This window comes from Neopsephotus bourkii, unplaced genomic scaffold (assembly GCF_033783945.1).
Source record: "Neopsephotus bourkii isolate Nb327-2 ecotype Australia unplaced genomic scaffold, CSIRO-AGI_Nbou_v1 NB_1542, whole genome shotgun sequence".
Lineage (NCBI taxonomy): Eukaryota > Metazoa > Chordata > Aves > Psittaciformes > Psittacidae > Neopsephotus > Neopsephotus bourkii.
Window position 1 is genome coordinate 3704058 of NW_026902018.1, and position 22514 is coordinate 3726571.

The following is a 22514-nucleotide window of genomic DNA, read 5'->3' on the forward strand; positions in this document are numbered from 1 at the left end:
CTGAGGTTCATTTGTGTGGGGAAACGTCAAAACCAGTTTCAGTGACCCCAGCTGGACAGTGAAGCACTGTGGAAGGTTACACAGGGCAGTGACCTGCAGCTTCCAGCCTAAGGTTGGGCTGGTTTCTGACACAGCTCCTCCCAGACCCCTAAATGCACCCACCAAGCTGGTACCACAGAACACCATCGGGTATTTCAACCTAATCCTTCACCTTCCATAGCACCCTCCAGCCAGAGACCTAAAAGTGCTTTAGCAAACGTGAACTAAGCCTCACAACCACCTCACAAATCCAGGCTGAACTGCCCCCATTTTACAGATGGGGAAACTGAGGCACGGTAAGGTTTAGTGACTGGCCCAAAGTTACCCAGCTAGTCAGGAACAGAGTCCGTCTCTCCCAGTGTCTTCTCTTTAGGCACAAAAGGAAGCCCTTTCCCAGTCAGCCCTGCTCTGGTTTCCAGGGGCTGAAGAGGAGAAACCAAGGGCGAAGGTCTGAGCTCTTTCCCCCTGCAGCATCGTATTAAAACTCACTCTAACATCCTGGAAGCTGGGCTTTGGGAGAATGGCACGCGATTCAAATACAGCAGTTTACAGGTTGCAATGCACCCCAAAACACACACTTTCAGGTGACTGGGGGTGGGAGCTATTCACAGTTCACCTGCCTGTGCTAGGAGAAAAAACCCATACAAGTCACATTCCCTTCCCTGTACGATTCCAGCCCCTCCCAACCCGCAATAAAAAGAAACTATTGAATGTTAGTTAGGCTTAACAAAGCGTTGAGGTTACAGATGCAGTAACCAGCACAACTGGCACACTGCCTAGAACAGCACAGCTTGATATAAAAGTTGCTTTCTTAAAATCACTTCAAAATCAATTTCTGTATAAGAGGATTAAAAGTAAATTAGATATGAATTCAAAATCAGTGTAGAAATCTACAGTTCTTATCAAAGACAGGATACAGTATTTGCTTGGATAGTAAAACCCCAAGTGTGTCACACACCAGACCCAAGGGACGTGTTATACCAGTAACAGTCAATATAAAAGGTTATTGCTCTAGCATCTCTCAGTAGAACATGTTTAACAAGAGCACAGAAAAGGAAAATACCACGGGGCTGACAAGTCTCATTAGCAAAGAGAGGAAGAAGAAAGGATATAAAGTTTGGATCTTTTTTTTTCCTGGCTTCTTAAACCCTCCACTTCTCCCCGCTCTTGTGATGGTTTCAGGCCCTGATAGGGGAGAGTTTCAGGCCAGATAAACACACACACGTCACACACTCGTGACAGGGATGGATGAAAAAGGCTGTGCTCTAACCTGTCTGCTCCTGCTTTTAAAGCAGTGATGATGCTTCTTCCTCCTGGGAGCCAGCAGGCAATGGGAACAGATGCCCTGAGCAAGCCTGGGTGCTGACAGAGGTGTCTGGCACAGGATGTCACCCACAGGAGCGCACATCAGTGCTAAGGGGTGGTTGGGGCTTACTCCACCTCCTGCTCCAGTGTGTTGAGAAAAGGCAGGGAATAACAAACTAGGGGCAAAAAAGAAAACAAAACAAACACCCCACACAGTAACACCTTGATTCCTCTTTAAAAAAGAAATAAGTGGTATCATCTCCTTACAGTGTAATGGAACTGGAGAGACCCTTGCAGGGTCTTGGCTGCCTGTGCTGATGCTCTGATCTCAGTAAGTCACACACCCCCCTTGGCTCTAGTGAGCAGAGATCTGAGGGTGTCACTGAGATCACAGGGTGCCCTCGCTGTGCTATCGCTCAGCCTGCATGCACGCAGACTAAAGCCTGAGAAAGGTGTCAAAGCAGAGGGCTGTGCTGTCTGCAAGCGTCACCATTTGCTCAGGAAGCTGACACAGGCTGAAATGTACTGGCAAAGACTCCTTCTGCCAGGAGGGGGCTGGGTAAAATCTCCCTGTCGGAGCCCTTGAGCTAAGCTCAGCTGTCAGTCACACACACAGACTCACACCATAACGAGGGATCTCGGCCTCTCTCTACTGAGACACAGCAAGGGCATTTCCAGTTTAATGGTCCGTCTCATCTCTGGATCTACTGCCTCTCATAGCAGCAGAAAGCACTCCCCCCCACTCCCACCCACCCTCCTCCCCTGCCTGGTCAGGTTTCTAAATCACAGTAATGTTCAGAGAGATAGGACTGCCAAGGGGGTGGCAGAAAGATGCTTAGCGCCCGTCTATGATGCCTCTAACAGAAGAGCTTGAGAAAGCAGTTCTGGCAGTAGGGCTTGTCGTTCTGTTCTTTGAAGGTTCCTTTGTTGAGCTGCTTGAGGCAGAAGGCACAGACAAAGTGTTCGGGGTGAAATTTCTTGCCCATAGCAGTGATGCAGCGTCCTGTGATAGGCTTCTGGCAACCGGAGCAGAGCGAGCCGCGGCGCTCGTGGTAATGCACCTCGCAGTAGGGCTGCCCGTCATGCTCGAAGAAGCTGCCATTGATGAATGGTGTGAAACATTCCTGCAGGAGGATAAAGCACAAGGGCACAGATTGTGTAACTGGGGATGCAGGCAGCTCCTCAAGCCTCCTCTGCTCTGTGGCACAGCCTAGCTGTACTGTGGCCAGGGTGAACTGCTGCCTTTCAGCATCGTCCTGTTATCCAAAGAGCCAAACCCTGTCCATCAAGATTTTCCAAGGAAAGGCTGATAGATAGGCAGTTACAGCCACAAGCAAGGGAATTCACCACACACCTTCCCCTAGCTCGTTTCACTTCTGCAAGGAAAATATTACAGATGAGCTACCAGGCATGCCCAGCCAGGAGAAAGGAGAACACCCCTTCCCCTGAGATGGAAAACACTGCAGCACCTTTCCCTGCTGGGTTTTGTTACATTGGGGTTTTTCTGGTTTATTTTTTAATCCCACTCCAGCTTCCCCACAATGGCAGGAGAAGCAGGGATCAACAGAGACTTTAATGCAGCAGAATTCTGATGAATGTGGGATTGGTTCCAGCTGAGAAAACGAGGCAGGACTAATCTTTACAAACGATGCCTCTGGAATGGCTGTCATTACACAGGAACACTGCAGGATCATCAAACCTGAAACATCTCCACCAGGTACCTAGACACTGCTACTGGGAGAAACTTAGTTCTACAGTGCTAATGATACTGAGCAGATGAGAAGAGGATACACCAGCTATGTGCTTATTAGTGCCCAGAGCTCCTCACCCAGTGCCAGGCAGCTGAGGATGCTACACTTCAAAACTTATAACAGAAGCATCCACCATCCCCACAGGGCTGGGGTGACCCCACTCCTTGTACAAGTGGGAAACTGAGACAACAGGGAGTGGGTAACAGTTGAGGATGCTGCCAGGTTTACCAAATGTACCAGCAGCAAGGCCCAGAGAAGCCACATTTCCAGAATCCTGGTTTTGCTGAGCCCCAACACCATCCTCTTCCCCAGGGAGGGAACAGAGTATCACACAGAGCCAGGCCCTAATGCGTACACAGGAGTCCAGCAAACAGCCTGCAGAGCCATGGATAGCTGAACATTCACAATACTGGGATGAATGCAGTTTGCCTGCAGCAAGTCCCAGACTTTTCTGATGCTGACAATTAGTTCAATGAGCAGCTTCCTCCCTCAGTCAGGACAGTTGAAAAGTCTGCTCTGCTTTAGCAAAAACAGGAAGAGAATCACATCTCATGTCCTGGAAGCATTGGTGCTGGCCCCACTAGTAGAGGCTGTGTGGCAGCAGGTGGAAAGAAAAGCAAAACTGCTTGACAGAAATCTCAATCTCTGCACAAAAAGGCACAGCCTTCCCCAGCCCCACAGTCAGGACTGTAGCCTTCTGCCTCCACTCTGCACACCACTGCAGGGGTCACAGTCAGTCCCAGCAGCGTGGTGAGTCTGCTCTGAGCATCACACCAGGTATCGACAGCTCATGGTTCTGGCTGCTTGTTCTGGTCTCTGCCCTTCTTTCCCACCCTAGGAAACACTGGTTGATTTTGTCACCTCTTGGGGCCTGGAAGAGTTAACATTTGCAGTGCTCTCTGAAAGAGTGCCAAACATTTAATCTGCAGTATTCCTGTTTATGATGCCTGTTGTATGGAGCCTGCCACTATTTCACTTACTTGCATGTTTATCTGAGCAAGGTCAGTCTCATTAGTTTACGTTGTCAGATGGAGCATGGGAGAAAGATCCTCACAATCTGATTGCTGAGGCAAGTGCTTAGAAGAAAAGCTTAGCTTATAATTACTTAAAGGTCACAGAAAATGTCTCTGTTTATCTGTGAGCTGCTGCAGAAGCCATAATTTCAGCTGGGAACAGAAAGAGCAAAACAGCAAGAAAGTTTAACATAAACAGGCAGAGGAACAAGAAGGTGTTTGGTTGCTGACATGTTTTTATCTTGTGGGTCTGGCTGTCCTTCACTACTCCACAGTTGCCTTTTCCTGATAAGGGACCAGATGCCTGTAGGGTAGAAATGAGAGGGGTCGTGCAGCAGCAGCAAAAGACCTTGGGTTCCTTACCCGACAGACAAAGCATTCAGGGTGCCACAGGGTGTTCAAGGCAGAGATGTAGTTTTCCAGGATAGCCCGGGCACAGCCTCCACACTTGGGAGCAAACATATCAAAGTAGTCCTTGCGGCAATAGGCTTTGCCATCCTTCTCATGAAATCCTGCCAAAGAAGAGAGGCACAGTCCATCAGTTCCTCACCTTTACTTATGGCCAGGCAAGCTCTGAGGGATAGGCAGTGTGGGTAGGATCATCCTCCCCCTTCTAACACACACAGCAAGTTCCTCATTCTGCTGCCCTTCTTGTCCCATGTGCACACAGGCACATGCATACTCTTCCTCCCCAGGGAGAAAAGACTACTGGTAGCATCTTTTCCCCATAAACAGCTATAGCCCCTGGGACTTCCATCTTCAGTAGTTCCCCTGTCATCTCTCAGGCTGTCCCCTACTAGCATCTCTGCTTTACACACTTGTCTGAGCTCAGGGAGGACACTGTTTTCCCCTTACATAAACCAGCAATACCTTCAGGCCCAAAGAAAGCTCCACACTGGGCACAGAAAAAGTGTTCCGGGTGCCATGTCCTGTCCAAAGCCGTCACCACTTTCTGTTCAGAAGAAGACACAAAGTGTAAGTTGTGTAAATGATGGCTTCAGCTTGGAGGTGAGCAAGGAGAGTCTCGGTGGGGGGAAGAATGGTGGTGCTGACAAGAGCATGCATTAAAACAGACTGTCATTTAGAGAGCTGAGTCAGTTCTCCCCTGCCTCTGGCTCGTTCAGGCTTTCCCCACTGCACACTTTTTTTACCCTAAAAGGATCTTAGGCTCTGCTTCCTCCCTTATACAGGGCCCCGTCCAGCTCTTACAGCACTGGTGCCTGTTACTACAGGCTACCAACAGACAAAATCATTACCAGAATGATGTGGAGCTCTGAAGGAACTTCAGTGAAGGTAAGAGGGATTAACTCCTCTCACTGGTGTAAGAACTGGACTGAGACAAGTTGTTCCCTTTAAGAGCCAGGGTAAAGGGAAAAAGTAAGTCCCCAAACAAAATCTTCCACCCAGGACACATTGGTGGAGTGGAGTTTTTACCACCCAGGCCTGCAGCACCTTGCCAGCACCCTTAATCTCCTCAAGGAACTCACATCAAGGATCGGCCCATTGCAGTAGTAGCAGCGAGGGGAGAAGAGGTTGTGATAGTCCTTCTCACAGTAGGGCTGACCATCCCGCTCAAAGAAGTTTCGCGACCCGATCTCCTCCTGGCAGTGGGTGCAGACGAAGTGCTCAGGGTGCCAGGTTTTCCCCATGGCTGTAACGACCTGTTGGGAAGACAAATTATGAAGGACAACTCCATCTCACTCTCCCTTAGACCACACGACAAGATACCAGCTGCAGGTCAGCAAGAATGACAAGTTCTACTACTCAAGTGAGCCCTGGACTGGGGTAGCATGAAAACTGAATTACCTATCATCTCAGGAGAGGGCAGTCCCTCAAGGGCAGGGTAGAGGTCACTGGAGGAGCTTACAGCGTACCTAGCCAGTGGATAAATAGAGTACTTCAGTTTCTCCAGCATCTCCAGTCTCTTCAGCCTCACGAAACAGCCCTCCCCATTACTCCCAGCTGCAGCCCAAGATCCAGCAATGAGACAGCACCTTCCACTCACCTGCCCAGCAATAGGCTTCTTGCAGGCTCCACAGACACCTTTGGCAACTGTAGCTACACCCAGTTTGTTTAGATCAGACTGCAGGCTTCCCAGCATGGTGTCCAGCTGACTGCCAGGCTTGGAGGATGTGGATGGAGGGGAGCTGCTCCCGGCTTTCCCCTGTGCCATGAACTGCAGGGAAGGGAAAACAAAGACCATAAGGTGAGTGCTGCTGTGCTTACAAGATAAATGCCTGCTGTTGCTACCCATGGCTGGCTCCTCTGCAGAGAAGAGCAGGAGATTGCTAGGAGACAGCTACACTCTCTGCAGAAGCCAGTGAAAGCCAGGATCAAGTACTTATCTGTATTCTGCCCATGCAGAGACCCTGGGATGTGTAACAGCAGAGCTATAAACTGAGGATTTGATTTTCCTTCACTGCACATACAGCAGAAGTCACCAGCACATCCAGGCAGTCAGCACAGTGCTCTCTAAGCCTCTGCCAAAAATCTCCCTTTACCTCATCAGCTCCTGGCCAGCTGACAAAGCAGAGACACCATCCAGAGGGCCCCTTCCCCTCAGCCTCTCTGTTCTGTGCTGTTGCTGACTCCCAGTTGTCACTCTCTCCTCTTTGATGGAGATCCCTCTTCCTCACCTCCCTTTCAGCTACAGTAATCTCCTCTCTTCCCCTCCCTCCCTTTGCACCACCTCTGCAGACCTTTTTGCCAAGTCTCCTTGGCCCCCATCAGGTGGCTCTCATCCCATGCCTGAGCTAAGCAAGTGGAAGCAGGAAGGGAATAACTCCCTTCAAGTTGCCTGCTGTTTACCTACAGAGAGGGCAGTGCACCCGCAGCAAAGCCCAGCAGACAGGACTGCAATGGAAGGACTGCCACGTCTGTTGTGGGACCGCTGGCAGTGCATGGGAATGGGGGGAAGGGGGTTAAGGTACTTGTCTCAGAGGCTGTTTCTGAAACTCACACCACACCACAGCACACATGGCTTGGAAAGAACTCCCAGAGGAGGGGGAGAAACGTTTTACTTGGGTTCATAACTTATAACCAAAGTATATGCTCTCCCTGGAGAACAGCCCCTTTGCAGACAAACTGCAATAATGAAACACAGATTATTTCAGCTGACTTTGCACTGCAATAGCTACTGTCAGGTTCAGAGAGAGCCAAAGAAGTCCTTCCCCGAGGTGGTGGTCTGCAGCACACGTTTTCTCTTACCAAGAGCACAGATTAAAACACATAAAATCTACATTTGTGAACAACCCACCAGCCTCCTGCCAGCACAGCCAGGGCAGCAGGGACGTGCTGAAGAGCCCCAGAGCCTTGGCAGAACCTGCCCTTCCAGCCACAGGAGGAGCTCTATTCTCCATCCTGCTGCTGGTTGTACTTGTAGCCAGTTTACTCAATGACAAACTCTGCTTTCTACTTGTTTGGATAAAAATCCTCATGCCATACATAACTTTAGCTGTTTTGCACACACACATGCACACACTCCACGTCAGCCTTGCCTTGCATGCAGCACAATTCCCAATGGAGCCTAACACACAGCTCTTCCCCTCCTATCCTAGCCATTCTGTAACTTGCAGCCCCCATTACACTCCAACATCCTGAACCTAAAACAAACCCTCAGCCACACTGTGGTTACTTCCTACCAAATAGTTACAGTGAATGTCTCCAGAGCACATCACTGCAAGAGGACTTCTCACAGAGACAACAGGCCTTTGTATGCAGAGCCAGGCCAGAGCCCCAGGACAAAGCCAGGGCTTCCTGCACAGCACAGCCGGAGGAAGAGGGCTGAATCATACCCCCTTCTCACTCTAACCAGGGCCTTGTGGCCAACACCACACACAAATGGAGAGAAAAGAGGAGTTCAACATGCAGTGCTTCATCCTTGCCTGCAGCAACCACACACTCCTGCAAGCCACAGCTAACCTCAGTGCATGTACAACAACCCATGTACACTAATTGCCACCTGGCCTGGCAATCCAACCTTCTTGACAGTTCATAGATTAGTCCTTACCTAAGAGGTTTGTTTCTGCCTCCTGCACACAGTGCCTGCTGTTTACAGGGGACACTCAGCACAGCATCCATATAAATCCATCATGCAGAGGCCCTTCAAAGTCCTACCCTTCATTTTTGAGATCTGCCATCACTCCACTTCAGCCAGGGGCTCTATGAGCAGCAAACCATGCACTACCGGACACCATTGACATTAACAGCACTGGGAGCTCCAGGGACAGATCCCAGCAGCATTGGCAGCACACTCATGAACCAGAAGAGCACACACCATGCTAAGGAAATAGAAAGGAGGTCCTGCCTTCTCAGGGGTGGGTGGGCCCAGGGGTGCATGAGCAGCCAGCAGATTGGTACTGTGGATGAGGGGAGGAGCAGAGGTCACCTGGAAAGTACAACAGGTCAGGATGCAGAGGTGTTTATTGCTTGAGCTGCCTGTACACATAATACTGCACACCACTGCACTGCTCATCTACATTCAAACTTCCCACCACCCTGGAGATACAGCCCTTCCCAAGGAGATGCAGAACACAGCTCTTAAATCACATCATCTCCTCCCCAAAATCTGCTCGTGCTGTGGACACCCGTCTAAACAGGCAAACACAGGAGGAGCTGCTCATTTGCTCCTTTCAGTATGGAGATTTTGCCATCTTTTACTCCTGCCACTCCAAGAGAGATCATGGCAGGGAGAACTGCAACCTGTGGTTTGGAACTCCCTTCTTCATCCCAGAGGAAAACAGAGCCCCTGCTGCACAAAGTGATCTTCAGGACAGACAGGAGCCACACATGCCCAGCAGGTTATAACAAGACATGTATTTTGCAGTGCCAGACAGGCACAGATGGAGCTAGATATTGCCAATGAGTCCTCTCTCCTACCTAGCAGTTCAGTACCAGTTTTTTCCTGAATGCTGTACCTACTGAGCTATCAACTTGGGAGCAATAACTGAATGGGAAACACTGCTAACAAAATAAACCAGAAGAGAGAAGCCTGCCTGCACCTGCAGGAAGAAAGCATCATCTTCAGTCTGACAGGCAACAGAAACAACTGTCTTGGTGCTAGGGGTCCAGGCCTGGGGAGAGCAGCAATGCCTAGGATCTTCAGAAGGAGGGGTGCCCACAACAGAAAGCTCATGATAATCATCATCAGAAGTTTCCCACTGGAAGAGAGGCTGGGGAGCCAAGCTAAAGGAAGAGGAGGAGACTGGACTAGGAGCTGGGGTGGACGGCACATGGGAAGGCTGAGGTGTGAATGGGAGGAGAGGTGTAGGGTCAGAGATATGAGATAGAGCAGCACTGGCAGAGACTGTCTTTGTAGCTTCTTTGGAAGGCTGGAGAGGGGGAGAGGCAGGAACAGAGACCGTCCTCCTTGGAGGGAATGGGAATTCTGGAGGAAAAACCACCTAAAAAGACACAGAGGAAGAAGAAAGGTGAATAAACCCAAAGAGAGGAACCCACAGGCACTTCCTGCAACAGGAAGGCTGGTTGTTACCAGCATGTTTATCTAAGGGGAAAAAAGCAGCAAGAAGGAGAAGGGAACTAGAAAACATGCTTCCTTTTAGCTCCAGGAAGAGCACCATCTTACACCCAGAACTTCCTGCACAGGTACAGTACTGGGGACAACAAAGCACACCTCTGTGACAGGCTTCCCAGAGTGGTTTTAAAACCACATGTGGTTTTAATCCCCACATGACATTTGCCATGTGATAGTAGCAGACTGCCCAAACAGATATCAGCACTCTCAGATCCTACTCCAATTCTTAAACATCAAGAACTAGGCCCTGCACGTAGGCCAGACAAGGGCGAGTAGAAAGAGTTCTTCACATCATGTTGCTTAGGACACACAGCAGCTTCACCTGCACCTCCACACAAGGCTATCGGGACAGAGGGACATGCTGGAATTTCCAAGAGCATGCCCCTGCTTTCTACCTTCTCTACCTGCTGTCCACCATTCTGCTCTTCCCCCTGGGCTCTGGCAGTGACCCCCTCTGTCAGCCAGTCATCCTGGCCTTCCCGTTCTTCCTGCTCCTGCTTAGTGACGCCCAGTCTGTCCTGCAGCTCTTCAATCAAGCGGTCCTGGGACTCAGTCTTGTGCAATATGGCAGGGCCTAGTTTACGCCTTGGAGAGGGGTCCCGATACATTGGATGCACATTCGCAGTCTCTTTTGTCCTCTTGATTAAAGATTTAATCTAAATGACAAAGGTAATAATATCAGCAGAGAACAGTAATGTCAGAGCAAGCCCCAAGATGCAACAACATAAACTCAAGCCATTAGTGACAATTGTGAGCAGGAGAGTGATGATATTTATTCCATAGTGCCAAAATTCCTCTTGGCACAGCCCAGAACAGTGAGTCAGTGCAAGGAAAAACCCTGTAAGGATAATCACGGCAGCCAAAAATAACTATCTAGAAAAGGAAGGGAAAGATTAAACAGCAGGAAGCCAAGATAGGAGGTGCAGCATGACCACGCCACTGAGCATTAAAGAAGCCTCAGCGTCACAAGGACACCGAGCAGCCTCGCTGTGTTTGCCCTTTACAGGCATAGGACTCTTAGTCAGAGCCTGTCTGGTGCACAAAGGGTACTTCCAGCACTGGAAAGAGCACAGCTCCAGGAATGAGAGCTAAAAAGGTGAGTGGAAGAGCTGCCACCCCAAGTCAAGAACATGTGGCATGAAACAGCCCTTTTACCTTATCAGAGGCCTCTGTGGCCTGAGCCGTACCCCAGCTAGGGAATAAAAGTCCATTTCACAGGGAAGTCCCTGCAAATTGCCATGTTCTGTGCTGCTGACTGACATGCAGAAGAGACCACAAGATAAAGCAGAGGATTTCAAACCTCTGTGACATGCAGCTGTCAGTAACACTCTCAGAGCTGCATGCTGTTAGTGTGGGTGAGCCCAGGCACACTCACATCACACACAGAATGTTAGTGTGCTGTCACAACAGTCCTAGCTAGGACTTGTCCTACTCCTACATTCATTCAGTGCCTGCCTGGCCTGATGCAGAAATCCTCTCAATGGGTGGTTTGGAGGCGCATGGCAGATCCAGTTCAGCTTTCCAAATGTGTTCAGGTGATTCTGGAGTGACTGCAGAGCTTCTGAACTGCTCATTTTCCTGGTCTCCTCCGGCTTTGGTCGTATGAGCAGCACTTGCCTTCTTAGGAGTTCTGTCTCTGCTCTGCCTCTTCTTGACCTTATCAGGACAACCATCTACCTTGGTTTCATTCAGTACTTCAGCCTTTAGCTCCTGTCCTTTCTCCACTGCAAAGCCCAACTGTTGTTTAGTGTCTGGGAACACATCCCACCGATCCAGGGCAACAATAGAAGGTTCATACACAGGATTCAAAGTGCTGTCATTCTTTGCCTGTACCTCTGGTACATGGGCAGACAGTTCCAGGGCCCACAACTCATCTAAAGCTGTTTCTGCACTCTTGCCCTGGGAAGGAAGGGTTGAATTGTCCCTGAATGCTCCCTGCTGATCCAATTCTTTAGGTATCTGCCCCTTTCCCTGACCATTTAAAGCATCTGAAATCAGAACATTTGAGATTCTGGGGTCAGTTCTCTGCTCCTTCTTCCCAGTCTCTTTAGCCAATGTGTGCTCCAGGCCTTGTGCCTCCACATTAGCAGATCTACACAGAAGCTCCAAACTGGAAGCTGGCACAACCTGGGAAGCATTTCTAGAAGAGTCAGGCTTCCTGCTCAGCCTTGCAGAGGTCATTTGCTCCCCACAGGTAGCATAACCCGAGGAGCCCCGTGGTGGGGGCACAGGGGCTGTTTGTGGCAAACAGGTCATACGTGGAGGAGGAGTGGCAGGATGCCCTGAAGCAGGCAGAACTACAGTGCTACTGCCTTCCTCAGGGCAGGGGACTGCCAAGGGGGCAGATGTTGGCACTTCTGAGTCCCCACTGTGACTTGCACAAGGGTGTTTGGAATGGGATAGCACTGTTAAACTGCGAGGGGTGTTGCTGGAGTCTGCACTGGCTGAACTGGGAACTGGTTCTAGAGAGGGTTCAGAAATCAGAGACATAGTAGAACTGGTCTGCAAAAAGGAGACAGAAGGAATAAGGAGAGAAAAAAATAAAAGACAGAGGTAAGGTGATGAAAAAAAGCAAAGAATTGAGCATTATAACAATCGTGATCTCCAAATCAAAGAGCCCTATTGATCCAACGCCTTGCTTCCAACAGTAAGGAAGGAAAATGAGTTATCAAGGAGCAGAACTAGTATGACATTGTGCTGATCTTAACATGAGATTACAGGAAATGAAATTCTACAGCCATGGAGATCCTTTTCCTTTGCCCTTCCTAAGTGACAGCTCATGTGTTCACCTTCAGCTTGATGGAGTCATGAAGCAGCCGCCACAGGGAAGCCAGCTACAAGCCTAGGACTGTCCAGACTGTGAGTAAAGGTCACATTAACTTTACACATAGTTGGAATGTAAATTTTACATTTCAAAGCTGAGGAAAAGCAATCAATGAACAGAACAAAGCACAACATTTTCTTCTTGATACACTAATAAAATGCTCCAGTATGATGAGTTCATGGCAATGAAAACAAAGCTTCAGGGCATTCACAGCAGGAACAGATAACACAGGCTTCATTCTATTCACATCACTAATCTCACCTTGTAGAGACACATACTGAATGTACATGAGTCTGTCAGTCACTCCATGCCCTTGTAAGCATTGCTTAGGTGGCTAGATTAGCCTCTTCCCCTTAGGCCAAAGACTCCACATTTATACTGTAATAAAATCAGTATTAATTTTGATCCAAAATACATTCTCATTAAAGCAACCAATACAGTTTTTGCATTTCCTTGACTTACAGGGTCTTTTGAAAACATGGGTTTTGGAAAGACCTGGGATCATGGGTCCTCCTTTCCCCATTTTCAGCGGTTCCTGGCTAAACCCTAAGAGACAAACTGGCATTACTCCTTTCTTTAGAAGGGAAATCAGTGGCTTGGACAAGTTCACACAGCCATTAGGGCTGTTCACCTAAAACCACTGCTGAGCCCTCCTAGTTTTAAAAATGTACCTACAAAGGATTTCCAAACCCAAGAGCTATCAAGACCTGCTCTAATTCTTAGTCACATTTTCCAAAGAAGCCTCAAGAAGCTGGATGTTTATAAGGTAGCAGGGCACAGAACTTCCTAAGCCCATGTAAGGTATCTCAGTCTCTACTACCTTTCTGAGATACTTATCACGAATAAAAGGATGAAATTAACCAGAACATGAACAAAATCTGCCAGCAGATCTAAGAGACACTTTCAGCTGCTGCCATCCTATGGGGTCAGGAGCTGGCACACACACACACAACAGCAGTGCCATAAGGAGACCATGCTCAGAAAGGAGCGAGCAATAGGACAGCTGTAAGGAAGAAGTTATTTACTGTGAGAGTGGTGAGGAACTGACACAGGTTGCCCAGGGTAGTGATAAATGCTCCATCTCTTGCAATGCTCAAGGCCAGGTTGGACAGAGCCTTGGGTGACATTGTCTAGTGTGAGGCGTCCCTGCCCATGGCAGGGAGGTTGGACCTGGATGATCTTAAAGTCGTTTCCAACCCAACCCATTCTATGATTCTATGAATAGGAGACCACAGTTCCTTACAGATTGCTCCTCCCTTTGAGGAGCACAGCAAGACCCACACTCACAGCAGAGAGGAAAAGGCCCAATAAGTACATTCAGCAGTTAACATGAAGGAATTTCCCAATATTGCCTTCCCTCTGTATTTTGCCCAAGCTGGATGCACCTGTAAAAGTAACCTGGGTTTCTGCTGTGGTTCACATTTAGGTTTCCAGACTTCCTAAAATGAAGTCAGTCATTTTCAAGGCAAGACTAATGTTTCACTTAGTATTTCCAGCATATTAAAAATTTATTAGCTCAAAAATAAGAGCTCAATAGTAATAGAACAGTTAAATACAAGCATCCAGCTCTGCAGTAAGCAGGCATTGTATTACACAAAATGGCAGGGGTCAAAGAAACAAGAGCATTAAGTAATCTCAATGCCCACTGACTGATGAGCTAGATAACCAAAATCAAATGGATTCTGGAAGCAAAAAGAATGAGCAACTCATTACAGCAAGCAAAAGATGTAAAAGGGTAATGCATCGGTCTGTAATGGTACCTTTTACTCTGGGTGTGAGGGAAATTAAACAGCAGTGCCTCCACTCCCCCAATCCCAATCTAGTGCAACTTCTAGTTGTACTAACTCCAACTGATTACACATTGTACTGAGTTTTTCTGTCCCATTTCTTGCAGCCACACACGGGCCTGGTACTCAAACAGGAGCCTTTCATCCTTCACCTCTGCAAAGACTCCACTTCTCTCCCTTACATCCTAGTACCAACTAGAAGCACATTTTTACAGACAACCTAAAACCACTAGCCTGGCACAAACAGAGGGGGTCAAAACAAACAAAAAGGGACTGAAGGGAACATGAAGCAACATGGAGGTCAGGAAAAAGGGAAGTAACTGTTAGAAACAGTCAATGACAATATTAACACAAGGAAAATGATCACAGAAACCACACACTTTGTGCTTCGGGAAGAATGTGTAGGCACAGACAAGCTCAGTATCTCACAGAAATGCTAAGGCTGTGTTTATAAAGCCCAAACCTTAAAATCTTGTTGCAATTCAGTTTGCTCTCAGAGCTCAGCCAGACACTAAGGCAGGAAGGTGGACAGTACCACAGAAAGCAGCTAGTCTCTGTCATGTAGGTGTTACAGGAGGTGCACAAATACTCTGAAGCCTTTTCTCAAGACTGAAAAGCATTTGAACAGCCATAGTTAAAAACGTCCTCTCCTTGTATCTATTAAGGAAATCCTGTGCTGGGCAAGGTCATTCTTAGTTGCCAAGAGCTCACCTAGGAGCAAAGGTTGGTAGCAACAGCCTCACCCCAAGCCTATTTGCTAAGCCCTGATAAAAGCAGGTGGGGGACAAGGCCATGGTGCTCAAGCTCCCAAGGGATGCAGAAGGAGCAAGGCAGGGTATGCCAGCAGCACGGGTGGGAATTTGCTCCAGCTTCACAACTGTGCAGCTTTTCAACCAGACTGACCAGACTCTTGTGGGTATCCTGTGCTCTACCCTAGGACCTGGTATGGAGGGAAAAAGGCAACACGAAGGTGTCAATATTTGCAGTTGACTAAATGATCACTACAGGAAGTCTCGAGAAAACAGTGAGTAACTCCTAGGTTCTCACCAAATGAAGTACACGTGCCAGAAAGGGCGCACTAGACTCAAGCCCAGCAAAGGCTCACAGAGCATGCACAATTGCTGCTGGGTTCTGAACTCAAGCACTAGGGCAAAACTCAGGGCATTGTACCAATGTCCATGAAACCCCTCTCCTGAACGGTGGCACAGAGGAAACAACAGCAAAGATGCCACTGAATTTCCTGCCTACATCTCCTCAGAAACATCAGCTCTGGCTGCCCCACCTAAAGTGATGGCAGGAGGAGGTGGAGCTCAGCACAGACAAGAAACATGAAGCATCAGCAGGATTGTCCATATGAGTAAGGGACTTCCCTACGATTAGAAAGCACTTGCCTGTGTACGTACAAAAAGCAAACCTAACAATAACAACGAAGAGACATTAGATGCTTGATTTCTCCACCTATCTGAACAAATTCAAGTGGATAATTCAGTAAGGCTATAAGCAAAGCAACTGAAAGTAGAAAGTAAGAAAAGGAAAAATTTCTCATTTTGCTATTATGATGGGTAAATGAAGTATCATGGAAGTAAGCTCCACAGTTAACCATTGAGTACAAGAATGGTAACATACCTACTGAATACAGAACAAGTTATCCAAGTACACATGCTAAGTAGATATCCAAGTATCATGTAACAAGATGATCATGGGCAGGTTACTCCTGAGCTTATCCTATTATGGGATTTTTATGTGCTACTTGTGACTGAAGTAGCAGTTCTTTTCCAACAGAGTAGTTTGGCTTCCAAGAAAGATTCTGAACAACACTTGCCATTCTCTGCCCCCACAAGAAGCCCAGACTTTAATCCCATTTTGAGGTGAATAAGAGATACTGTTCTAAGATGGAAACCTTTGAAGCCTCCAGCTGTCTGCTGCAAAGGCTTCAGTGCCTGCTCCACATGCCTGGAAGATCCTCCTTAGGAAAAGCACATCAGAGCAAAAATACCCTCTGAAGAGGAGGGTCAGCCCAGAGATCAGAAGAGCCTGGTCTCTGTCAGTAAGCAGACTGATGTTCCATGCTCCCCTACCTCTTGTTAAGTTGTAGCACAGCAAAATAATTCATGCTGTACTGAGCAGTAACTAAGCTCATTATCTTTGACAAACAGACAAACTGCAGAGCCAAAGAGAAACAGAATCCAGAACTGCCTTACCCTGCCAATGATGAAAATTTATAGGAGTTGAGAGCACCTACAGGAGCACTCAGAAAGCACAAATACCATGACAGGAAATTTCCCAGAGCAAGTCTGGGAGGGAAAGAAGGCATTCTGGAGACCAAACAAGGTCAGCAAATGTGGCTAACAAACAAAGGGAGTCCGAGGGTGGGGAGGAACAAGATGAAGTCTGAAGCTGTCATGATAGCGTACCTTAAAGTCAGAAAGAGATGCCATCAGCTCATCCAGTTCTCGTGTAGCTGAAGAAGCAGATATACGGGTCTGCTGCTGACTGGTGACCCGCTGGGGGCTGCTCACCTCGCCCTGGCTCACAGTGATTGCAGGGCTGACAAGGGGAGGGAAACAAAAAATGAGTGTGCTTAAGCCTGGGAGAGCACTCCTAGACTTAAAGTGCCACAGCATGAGGAGTGTCCTCAGCACTGCCCACCCTGGCCAGCCCTCCCCCAGACCCAGCTTCTACAACACACACAGACCCTGTCTATGCCAAGTCTAACATGAGTGTACACACACACCCCCCCATCCATTAAGAAACAGATGATGACCAAACATGCATTTTGTCACATGGTGGATATTTGCGATCAGCTATAAATCAGTTTGAACAATCCACCTCTTGTAATGTGACTTTTGTATTCTTTCATCCAGGAGTAGATAAAAAAGCACCTGCATCCTCATATGCCTGCTTGGTTTCTGACCCCTTTAGACAAAGCCCATTTTCTGTCCATCACTCTCCTGCAGCATCTGCCCCTAAGTCCACAGTCACTATTCCACAAGAACCAGTTCCACCCCACCCAAGCCAGCAACCCCCAAAGCACTACTCACACTGGACTTGGCACAGAGCTCTCCAGCTCATCCAGCAGGCTCTCCACACTGGGACGCACATCTTCAATCCCACGTGCACCATTTCGCTTTGGCTTTTCTTTTGTTGGGGGTGCAGCCTTCTCTCCCACAGAGCTGCTGCTCTCTGGGACAACATAGTGAGGGCCAGTGACGCTGGGCAGCGATGGGCTTCTGTTGGGTTCATCTGAGAAAGGTGAGCAGGAAAGAGCCATTCAGACCCCTGAAGCCATACATACATTTTGATCACAGGCAAGAGCAGCAAAGTGCCCAGGTATCTTGTGAACATCCACCATTGAGGACAGTCAGAACTTAACAGCACAAGGGCCTGAGCAACCTAATCTAACTCCAAAACTTCAGTTAAGAGCCAATTTTGAAGCTTGCCTTGCTTCGAGCAGAGTGTTGCACCACAGACCGCAAGAGATCCCACCCATACTAAATGAATCTTTGATCAGGAGCTGGAGTGGGATGCTGGAAAGCAAAAAGCAGGCTACCATTTTGAGAATCAACCTATCCACTCATACCAAATGTCTTGCTACTCCTTACCTGCTGGGAAGCCACTGGTGGGATTATGTTGAACAGCATTCAGTTCCAGAAGAAGTCTGTCCAGTTCTGAGAGGTTGCTGCCCAGAGAGGAGCTGTTCATTGTGGGAGATGGCTCTGCAGACTTCTGCTTGTTTGGGAAACTAAAGACAAACGGGAAATGTAAAACTTCCATGTCAAGATACAGCCGAAGGATGGAGGGAAACTTATATCAGGTTCACAAAGTCTACACAGGTACTGTATTCTTTTCAAGCTGATGCCTTTAGCTCTGGAGGAAACAAGATGTGTGCTTTGTGAAATTACTACAACACAGCCACATCTTCAACTGTCAGTTACAAAGAAACAGCATTGATGGACAGGGCCTCAGATTTTAGGACTGTGTGCTGCACCAAAGAGTTAACCCCATCTGCAGATCCAGGACACACACAACAGCAGCAGAACCATTAGCTTGCGTACAGGAAAATGACTTGTTTCTGCTGACATCACACCAGGCAGCAAAACCCTCCTCCCTGAAGCAAGGGAATGCAAGGCTAGCAGAGACTGCAGAAAGAGGCATAGAACAAACCTCAAGCTATCAACAAAGTCAAAAGCAGCAGGTTATGTGGCAGCCTCCTGCAGCACTCAAGGTCTCTATTCAAGTCCTCAAGCCTTTAATTTGGGGAACTCTGATCAATTTTTAAGACTGTAATTTGTAGCTATTTTCTACTCTGTTAAACATACACGCCTTGAAAGAACTTTACCTGTGCACAAGTGTGTATGAAACACTGGCTGTAATTATTGCTTATCCTATATGGGTGATTCCATTTACCACACATAACTGCAAACTGTTTCAAAGCAAAACTTAGCACTGATGCAGTGGTTTTTATAGTAATTACACTGTAATAACAATCTTTCCAACATCAAGGGCAGAGAAGTTACATTCTCCTAGTTCTACCAAGGAAGAAATAACTTTTAATGCTCTAGAGGGTCTTATTTTATCAAAAAGATACTTTCCAAATCCAAAATGGCAACATCTTGTGCACACTTCCAGGTTAGGCTGTTGATATGTAACAGGCATTAGGACTTTGACACCTGTGACACGAGCGACAATTATGGAATTCCATAAGGGCAGTTACTATCTTTCTACAGTGATCTGAGGAGGGCACACTTCATCCAATGCTATAATGCGCACCAGAACCAAGCCATGCCTGACCCTTGTACAGAACTTTCAGGCTGTAATTACCCCCAGTTTGTACTAATTGCATGCAGCCATCTGAAAAAATAGCAATTACTGTCTCCATTGGGCCAGCTCTTGCCTCTACCCAGAATTAGTTCTGGTTGAAAGCAACTTCTTGTCCAGCAGAAAGGGCTAGGCATGTAGATCACAACACCAGAGAAACACCAGTCTCCACACTGTAAAAAGGTACCCAGGACAGAGTGCGCTGTGGAGAGCCATCAGAGATGAAATCCTAACAGCCTTTTCCTCACTTATCCCCATGTCAGTAGAAAAGTCTGTCCTACCATATAGCACTCCTCCAACCCCCCACTGTTAAGAGCAGCCACATTTGCAATTATTTGCAATAGTTATCTACCTATCTACCTGTCTACCTATCACTAGTTAAGATGAAAGTTTAAGAAGTTTAAATTTACTTGAAACTTCAAGTCACTGCACATCCTGCCAGGCCATACAGAATCAAGTTTCCTGGGATAACTGACTCCAAGGCCACCCTCCCCCTAAAGAACTTTTGTGCTGCTTAACAGGGGGATGGATTTGCCAGTTGTCTCTGGAGTGTATCCTTCACAACACAATCCAGATCCTGTTCTGTCTAACAGACCCTTAAACTCTTCTGCAGCTGAGCAAATCAAAGAGCCAGGTCAACGTTTGGAGTGAGTATGAAAGTTACAGTGCCTCTTACAACAGAGATAATCGAAATCCACACAAGGCAACATAATATACACAGGGAGCACTACTTGTTTCCACTTATAGAAGACAGCTCAAGCCACAGCAGGCTCAAGTCAGGCTTATCTCTTAACAGGACTAGATACCTGTAGACGTGTTCCTCTTCACTGGCACGGGGAGAAGGAGAGCTCAGTCCATCTCTAGGAACAGAGGCACTGGAGCTTTTGGCACTACAGCTGTATATAGGAGACTGGGACTGAGGCTGTGGAAATGAGATTTGCATTGGAAACAGAGAATATAAAGCAAATATATACACTAGTACATTGCAACCCCACACAGGGGCATGGCAGAACAAAGCCCAGGAGCAGACAAAAACATCTGCTCCATAGCCAAGCCAGCCTCTATCAGATGAGCTACACCAGGAACAACTGTTCTCCACTTGCTTCAGATTTGCCTGTGAGTCGCAGACCTCTGCTGGAAAGCCCCAGCCTGTTTCCCACAGGCTACAAGACAGATGACTAACTCTAATCTCACCACACCATCTTGCTGGAACAATGATGAGGGGGTTCAATAGTTATGTCTATTAATACCTCACACCTCCCCTCATTTTCCCACCCTGTTCATAGCCAAACTCATCCTCACTTCTTGCTACCGTCTCCCCTTGCCTACTTCCTTGAGAGATACTGCACCAACAGAACAAGCAGGCACCCCTCCCTCCCATGCACACACATTCACTTACTTGCTGGTGGACGTATCTGGATGCGTTGGGTTGCCACTGGTCTAAGGGGTCAATCACAGTGCCATTCAGGGCCTCACTGGAAGGTGGCGGAGGCACGGGAGGTGGCACAGCAATCTCCTGGTATGTGTGGTTTCCAGTTGGATAGGAGTAAGGTGTTTCCTCCGTTAGAAACACTGGCCGTTTGGAGATATGGGAGGTGGTGGATTCCAGGTCTGCCAGTAAGGCATCTGCAGGGGGAAAACAATAAGGTAGAATCCTGGACTACAGGTTTTTTCTTTCTTCCCATTCATGGTATGTATCAGAAAGTCTTTGGGAAGACTTTTTACCTAGGGTGATCTGCTAAATGCCCTGGACTGAATGAGTTAACCCAACTGCTAGCACAACAAAACCACTGAGGGGTAATAAAGCAGCCAGAAAACCTGTGTCAGCCTCAGAGTTTTGTCTTAACTGCGAAACTGCCCAACAAGAGGGACCTGCATCCTCCCTGCCCCTGCAGCACAGGAGAAACCTGCACGGAGATCTACTCGCAACAGGATATTGACACAGACTAATTACAGGCCCCACATCATCAGAGAGTCATTTACCGTGGCCGCAGGCACTGCTTTCTGCAGGAAACAAGATCTCAGGAGGGGTTTTCTCCAGAGTCTAAGGTAGTGGAAGAAGCATGGAACTTCCAATTAGTCCATCAGTGCAGCAGGAGCACGTGTTTCGGTTTTGCTCACAAAAATCCCTCTGGATACATCACACAAACAGTTAACGTGCTTCCAGAGGCTGCCAGGTAAACGCCATTTCTTCTCCTGGCAACAATTCTCAACTTGCTGGGTGGAGACTGCTCACAAATTCCTGAAGACAAGGAAAACTTCCACCAGCTACAGACACTGTCACTCATGCCAGGCAGAGGGACCCACGTCACAGCACTGCGCAGGGATTTTAAAGTGGGAAAAATGCTCCCCCCTCACAGGGAGGGCATGAAAAGACATTCCCACCTTTCCAGATCGCTCCCTTCAGACTGGCCTCTGCCCATTCCCAGCCCTGCACTGCTCTATGGTGACTCACAGGCATATCCTGACTTGTTGGACCTCCTGTCCTGTGAGCCCACACTGCAGAGCCCACTGCAGTCCCTGGTGAGGAATCTCCAGCCTGCACTCACTTTCTAACGAGAGCCTGGCTGGCCGGGTGCCCGGCTTTCTGCTGGGGCAGCAAGCTCTGCTGCACGCCTCTTCAAGGCAGTTAGAGAGGAGCTGGTTCACTAAGGACATCAGTGCTCTTCATTATAAGAGCATCAGGACATAACTGGTAGGTCCCTTTGGAGATGTGGAATTCAGGCAGACAACAGTAACTCAACTTCATGAGAATTAGAGAAGAGGCTCACAGAAACCCCCTGGATCTCCCTGCCCTCCCAGGCTCAGCAGGATTTGTGTTTCCCCTCCTGCACACAGCACCTGCAGTCAGGTTTGGGGTGTGAGGGCTCAGCCAGAGCGTAGCCATCACAGAGCATCCTCCTCCAGGGTCTCAAGGAGCTCAAGTTATCAGGTGGCCCCAGACCAGCACCTAGTGCTTGCCCTAATGGCTGCCCATCATCTCCAAGAGGGCACCTGCCAACTCAAAGCCACTTCCTGAGCAGAGCAGACCACACCAGCCAATGTACTTAGCAACCCTTGAAGAAAATATATTAAAGGGTCAGATGGAGGACAGTATCACTGCAACATGAGGAAGGTGCTGCTTCTATATTCACCCTCTTCCACAAACCAAAGCATCACACACACCAGAAAGAGCTCCTGCCCTCAGAGAACAGAATACAGCCATTAGCAAATCAAACACTGTGTTAAATTAACTCTATACACCTTTCATTTAGTCAAAAAGATGCTCCAAATCATTCAGGCCACAGGCATCTTCCTAGAGGGGCCAAAATACCCCAGAAGCAGATTGTCCGGAGGGGTACAAGTTTTCTGCAGCTGGGGAAAAATGAACTTCATCTTTTTAAGCAAACGAACAGCTGGTGGATTCCAGAGTGAACGGCACATACCTCAAGGAAACTGCTGCAG

The 22514-nt window shown here is 48.1% G+C and overlaps 1 protein-coding gene across 3 annotated transcripts in view; it reads right to left on the bottom strand.

Annotated features, from left to right (window-relative positions):
* Positions 1–750: 750 nt before the first annotated feature.
* The window catches only part of PXN (paxillin), a 44939-nt gene continuing 23175 nt past the window's right edge, over positions 751–22514 (bottom strand). The window contains exons 2-11 of one of the 3 annotated variants that reach the window (XM_061370587.1): positions 20470–20696; positions 19877–19992; positions 17855–17994; positions 17294–17495; positions 16667–16799; positions 6114–6284; positions 5596–5769; positions 4979–5060; positions 4472–4620; positions 751–2468 (exon numbers count right to left, since the gene is read on the bottom strand). In XM_061370587.1, the coding sequence (XP_061226571.1) occupies positions 2202–2468; positions 4472–4620; positions 4979–5060; positions 5596–5769; positions 6114–6284; positions 16667–16799; positions 17294–17495; positions 17855–17994; positions 19877–19992; positions 20470–20696 (1661 nt within the window). In that variant the 3' untranslated portion in view covers positions 751–2201. Of the gene's footprint in view, positions 2469–4471; positions 4621–4978; positions 5061–5595; positions 5770–6113; positions 6285–8483; positions 9511–10036; positions 10298–11079; positions 12144–16666; positions 16800–17293; positions 17496–17854; positions 17995–19876; positions 19993–20469; positions 20697–22514 lie in introns of those variants that run through there. The other 2 variants (XM_061370585.1, XM_061370586.1) reach the window with 2 other exon arrangements.